At 39.7% G+C, this 6,481-nt stretch overlaps 1 protein-coding gene across 1 annotated transcript; it reads left to right on the plus strand.

Annotated features, from left to right (window-relative positions):
• The first annotated feature begins 2,081 nt into the window (after nucleotides 1–2,081).
• On the plus strand, nucleotides 2,082–6,251 carry LOC311109469 (cytochrome c). The gene is made up of 3 exons (XM_084152386.1): nucleotides 2,082–2,170; nucleotides 3,157–3,331; nucleotides 5,662–6,251. Exons 2-3 carry the CDS (start codon nucleotides 3,163–3,165, stop codon nucleotides 5,805–5,807), a joined length of 315 nt encoding a protein of 104 aa, XP_084008512.1. The 5' UTR covers nucleotides 2,082–2,170; nucleotides 3,157–3,162; the 3' UTR covers nucleotides 5,808–6,251.
• The last annotated feature ends 230 nt before the right edge of the window (nucleotides 6,252–6,481 follow it).

Below are 6,481 nucleotides of genomic sequence, written 5' to 3' on the forward strand. Positions count from 1 at the left end.
ATGACAGCTCTGCACACTCTTGGCATTCTCTCAACCAGCTTCACCTGGAATGCTTTTCCAACAGTCTTGAAGGAGTTCCCACATATGCTTAGCACTTGTTGGCTGCTTTTCCTTCACTATGCGGTCCGACTCATCCCAAACCAGCAAAGCACCCCCACACCATAACACCACCTCCTCCATGCTTTACGGTGGGAAATACAAAATGCGGAGATCATCTGTTCACCCACACCGTGTCTCACAAAGACACGGCGGTTGGAACCATTATGGTGTGGGGGTGCTTTGCTGGTGACACTGTCTGTGATTTATTTAGAATTCAAGGCACACTTAACCAGCATGGCTACCACAGCATTCTACAGCGATATGCCATCCCATCTGGTTTGGGCTTAGTGGGACTATCATTTGTTTTTCAACAGGACAATGATCCAACACACCTCCAGGCTGTGTAAGGTCTATTTTACCAATAAGGAAAGTGATGGAGTGCTGCATCAGATGACCTGGCCTCCACAATCCCCCGCCCTCAACCCAATTGAGATGGTTTGGGATGAGTCGGACCGCAAAGTGAAGGAAAAGCAGCCAACAAGTGCTAAGCATATGTGGGAACTCCTTCAAGACTGTTGGAAAAGCATTCTAGGTGAAGCTGGTTGAGAGAATGCCAAGAGTGTGCAGAGCTGTCATCAAGGCAAACGGTGGCTATTTGAAGAATCTCAAATATAAAATATATTTTGATTTGTTTAAACACTTTTTTGTTTATTACATGATTCCATATGTGTTATTTCATTGTTTTGATGTCTTCACTATTATTCTACAATGTAGAAAATAGTAAAAAATAAAGAAAAACCCTGGCATTAGTAGGTGTGTCCAAACATTTGACTGGTACTGTATGTTGTGTAGTAATATGTTAGTAGCCCATGTGCCTCACCCTAATAATTTGGTCTATTTACCCCTCTTTATTTCGCCTACTGTTATGACTTGGTGGTGCACATGTAGCCTATAACCTGTTTTAGAGAAATGTTATCATCGAATATTGTAAGGCACTCATTGTCTGCTTATATGCCCCCCTTTATTTATTATACGGTTCTGACTTGGTGTACAGGGAGAACACTGTAAGAACGGCCCATGTTCTGAATTCTGTCGCTGTACATTTCAAAGGTGCTAAACAAATAGTTATATTGACTACGTCCGTCCTAGCTCGCTCATTAATGTCTTAATCGAAATTACGATTGCCTCTTATCTGCTTGTCGTCCCCTTATGCCATAGTTTGCACATCTCAATTGTCATTAGAAACCACATTTGTTTAAGCATGTCAGCCATATCAGCTATGTTTTTTTTTTTTTTTAAGGCAGTAAATTAGGCTGAATGAACTGTTTCGCTGCCAGACAAGGCTCTGCTGATAGCTAGGTGTAGCAGTGGTAAGATGTTGGACTGCTTCTGGGACAGCTTTATGTAGGCCCTAACAGTTTGTGGGCACCGTTTGTCACCGTTATTGTGCAATGAATGTATTGTTTAGTGTTGTGGCTTGCATCCCACTTATTTTTTTGCCCCACCAAGATTTACACGCTAAAATCGCCACTGGTGGTAATGCACCTTAAAGTTGGTTGCCAACCGCCATATAAGGTCCATAGAAGAAGAAGAAGACTGATGGAGGAGAGATTACTAGAAACTAACTAGGTTTTCCCTTTTATCTGTGGATTAATTATCGGAGTAGAGAACACACGATTTTGTGTGACTCAAAATGGGTCAAAATTCCACAAAGATCAAGGGAAAAAAGGACCTTGTGCATTTCAGCTAAAATAACAACCCAATGTTTATATCCCAGGACAAATTAGCTAACAACTGCAGGCTAGCCATCTAAATGTCCATGAATGTTTCGACCTGTCACCAAATTAATATAGTTTGTTCAGAGTTCGTTTTGATATGTTAACATTCATATCGTGATCGCGTCTGGTGTGGATGGACCAAAATCAACATGCGCGTGCCCGGTGTAGTCAGCGTATCAGTCTGACAGTACCACTTACAGATTCGTCGAAAGCTAGCACGTGACTGACCTGCCTGATTGTGACGTCAAATGCCGGTGCCTCTAAAATAATGTGACCTTCCATTACGCCCGCAGTAGGACCATTCCATAGGCAGCCGATAATTCCTTGGGTGGTTTAAAAGATATTAATCAAAGGTAATAATCGTGACTCATTTTGTTAAATTGTTTCAAATTCTGTTTTACCTTGCGACCGTATCACTGTTGCTGGTATTCCACTAAAATTATGATATACCAGTACACGGGACTCGAGTTGGTAACGGTGTCGCGTGTCCTGGGTTTTGAAGAATAGGAATTGCGTAAACCTAACCGGTAATTCGAAAACAATTGACTAAGGCTGTGCCCATCCATCCATGCCCTTTTAGATTGTCTAACTAATATTTGATTGCTAACGTTATTTATAATAGATTTGATTAAAGTGTTTGATTTATAGGTAGCTAGGTAACTAAGTATTGCAGATCATTGACATCTTCTTAGCTTGTTAGCTAGCTAGCTCAGCATCACTGACAGTGACAGCTCCTTGTCAATAATAGCGGCAAATTACTTGGCCAAACTAGTAGTACTAACGTTACCCATCTAACTGACTAGCAAAGTCACTGGTCAGTTTTCTTCTAGAAAAAGTATGTTCTCGTAGTAAGAAACTCAATTACAACTAGCTAACTCGTTTTTGTTTTAACTATAAATTACGTATTGGTTCGCTAAATCGACAGATTGTTGTACTGTATCTTCTGCCATTGATGGGGAAAGTGAACGAGCCCGCGATGTCGGCTACAATGCTCCGGTGATGGCTAGCTAGTTAGTTAGCTAACTTTATCTGGTTGACTTCTGGCTGAGCTAGCTCAAGGCAGTGTGGCTAATTTGGCCCGTGAAGCTTTTAGCTATATTTTTCTAAGCAAAAACTTGCTAATTTGGTAGCTAACGTTAGTTACGTAAATTAGCTAGCTAACAAGTTCACGTTACCTCAAATGACCTTTAGATTGTAGAATCACCTTCATCGGGGAGGAGGCCCAGTTGCTTGCTGTTAATCAACTGAATATTGCTCAGACTAATCCAGACCAAGTCATGGATAACGTTAGGTTAGCTACGCTCTGCTTTATCACCTAACGTGCTGTGTTCTCCACTAGGTTACTATGGGTGACATTGCAAAGGGAAAGAAGGCCTTCGTTCAGAAATGCGCCCAGTGCCACACTGTCGAAGAGGGTGGGAAGCACAAAGTGGGTCCAAACCTTTGGGGTCTGTTCGGACGTAAGACTGGTCAGGCTGAGGGCTACTCCTACACAGACGCCAACAAGAGCAAAGGTAGGCCTTTTCACCTGTCCTCCTAGTTAGTGGGAAATGGCTAGAAGGGATCCAGATTGTAAAATTAACCTTAAACTAATTCTCCAAACCTGATGCATTCATTTTCCTAACCTGCTACGAAAGTCAAATCGTCTCGAATTGGTCTTATCTAACAAAATTTGAAATTGTGTTTTTTACATTGGATAAAAGTAGCAACTCGGAGCTAGAAAATTGTATCATACACTACAGTTGAGGAACAATGGGGAAAGTAATTCTGCTTTGAAAGTTGATCAACTTGTAACCACACTTTTGAGAAAATGGCCCTTGAATGTTTCGGTACACCTACTAGAGAGCTCTTTGTCTACACCCATTCAGCATTGTTTACACCCTCTTAAACCTATCTCTTTAAGGATTTGACATGTGAGGCCATGTGCAAAACAGACTAAAGGCTGGTTTATACTACGTCTATCGTCATGAACATTCTATTGTTGTCCGACATCAAACTTGTCGTTATGAAAAGGTATAAAAACAAATAACAGGCTGCGTGACATCAGCAGCCTGGTGGTCCAAAATAGCAGAACTGGTGTATTTTAACACCAATAAACCCATCTGTTTAAAAATTAATTTAGTATATGTCAATCTAGCAAACCAGGCAACTAAAAGCAACTTGTAGTTTCTAGCTTGTTAGCTGGCTAGCCAGTTCAATTAATGACCATATCATAGCTGACAAAGATTTAACTTTAGCTAATTTTTATTCATTATTACAGGAAAAAAAACTAAACAAGAATTATTTACAAGTTAATGGTGAGCTAATTATAGAAAATAGCTTACGGTTGTGAGTTTGACAAAATAAAAGCAGGGCATTCTACCGGAGATTTTTAGAACTCGTTGGCCTAACGTTAAATCCTAATTTGACTTTGGTGCAGGTCATGTTGTTCTTCACATTACCGTCTCTGGTAAACGCACACTATATCAAATAAAATATATACGTTTATTTGTTACATGCACAGTATACAGAAGGTGTAAACGGTACAGTGAAATGGTTACTTGCATAGTGGAGTCTTTTGTTTAGACATGTAGCTAGTTAGCTAAACAATTAACTATACTCCCAACTCATAATGTTACTACCATGCATTAATCTGCAGGTAGCCAAAGCTAACCAACTAGGTTCAATGTTAGCTAGCTAGCTAACATTAGGCCATAACTAGCAATGCAAATGACTGTCTGAGATGCGAATAATGTTACTACACAGATGATACACGTAACGTTTGCTAGCAAGCCAGCCAGCTAACGTTAGCTAGCTAGCTAACAGTACGCTTTAACTTGCAATGAAAGCAACTTTCTGACAAAATTTAAACATATCTGAAAATGTAGCTCGCTAGACTCTCTTACTCATACATGGATGAATGCTTCTCCCTCTCTGTCATGGATGCCATGGTTGCCCTTAGTTTGAAGATGTAATCCGGAGACAGGTGTTTTTATTACAACCGCCTTCTGTGTGTTCTCTTTTCGACTCCCTCCGCATATTTGCAATCAAACGCCAGAATTCTCTTAGCTATCATACTCTGCTTCCACCAGGCATTTCACTGATTTCAAAACTGTCAACTTCTTTTGTGACAACAACACTGTTGATTGCCGTTTCAGAAGACTACTATTTTTTTTCTAAATCAGGGATTTCCTCATCGTCTGATTCATTTTCGGAGTCAGAGTCAGCATGGCACGATAGTCCTCCAGAAAGTGGAGAACATTAGCAACACTTTTACAGTTCTTTGTAATATCTTTTTAAAAAGACGTGTTAGAAAGGATTACCTACACATACTGAGCAGCTCATGTTATAGATAGAAGTATGCTACATGGCAGACCAATCCGAACTCATCTCTCGGGATGTCCAGCCCATTCATTATCTCAGCTAATCATGCCTAGTGGGAAGGTTGCTGTCTTTTTCTGTGGCTAAACCAACTAGGCTCGTAATTTAACAATTGTATTCATATTTACAGATGGCATATAAGTTTGCTATTAAAGTTCACATGTTCCAGAAGGCATTTGTGCCACCAAAAATGCATTTTGATGAAGAATAAATGTTTACGTTCAAAATCCTCTCCTGTGAAATAGTTACGTGCGACATACGCCTGGTTTGCTGAAACAAGTCACAATTTGACAAAAGCTGGATCCCTTCTAGCCATGACCTAGTTAGTGTGGCTGAGTCAATTCACATTTCTGGTCAAGTGAGGAAATGTATAGTTGTCCCCAAACTTGCAGGTCATGAATAAAATGTCAGCTAATTAACTGAATGTTGTCTTGATGTACAGAGTTCCTTGCCTTACCTAAGGGATTGTATTATTCTCTTGTAGGCATTACTTGGGGTGAAGCCACCCTGATGGAGTACTTGGAAAACCCAAAGAAATACATTCCAGGAACAAAGATGATCTTTGCTGGCATCAAGAAGAAGGGCGAGCGCCAAGACCTTGTTTCATATTTGAAGTCTGCGACATCGTAAAACATTGTATTTGAAGATAAATATTTAAGTTAAATGTATTTTTAGTATGTTTGCTGTCCATTTTTGATCTGTACTTCAATGACACAAAATCACTATATAATGGCCAGGACTCATCAATCTTTGTGTTGTCATGGAATGTGTCCAATGCCAGACCCATCTTACTTGTGAACAGAATCTAATTTCACTTGATTTCATGCTGATAATGCTGAGATATCAGTCATGGTTGATCAGCTGGTGGTTACTGAAGGTCCCTGGTTTCCCTCCCTCCTGAAGGAATGACAATATATCCCCTGGTTTAACAGGAGCTGTTGAAAGTTAAGTTATTTTACTGTAATGAAAGTTATAAGTATTCCAGAAGGCTGTTTGTAATTGAAGTGGCTATATGCACAATGGTAGCTATGGTATGTACCTGAAGGAATTGATCAATAAACTGCTATAATAGAGCATGCATTGCTTTTTTTCTTTGCATAAAGAACAAAGGATTGATATTCCACAAGGATATACAGTTGAAGTCAGAAGTTTACATACACTTAGGTTGGAGTCATTAAAACTTGTTTTTCAACCACTATAGTTTTGGCAAGTATGTTAGGACATCTACTTTGCATGACACAAGTAATTTTTCCAACAATTGTTTACAGACAGATTATTTCACTTATAATTCACTGTATCACAAT

The sequence above is a fragment of the Coregonus lavaretus genome, assembly GCF_964263955.1.
Source record: "Coregonus lavaretus genome assembly, chromosome: 35".
NCBI lineage: Eukaryota > Metazoa > Chordata > Actinopteri > Salmoniformes > Salmonidae > Coregonus > Coregonus lavaretus.

Excerpts from the sequence above, each read along its gene's own strand:
- LOC311109469 (XM_084152386.1), top strand. The coding sequence starts at position 3,163 with ATGGGTGACATTGCAAAGGGAAAGAAGGCCTTCGTTCAGAAATGCGCC. Across the intron at positions 3,332-5,661 it reads AGACGCCAACAAGAGCAAAG|GCATTACTTGGGGTGAAGCC; the intron begins GTAGGCCTTTTC and ends ATTCTCTTGTAG.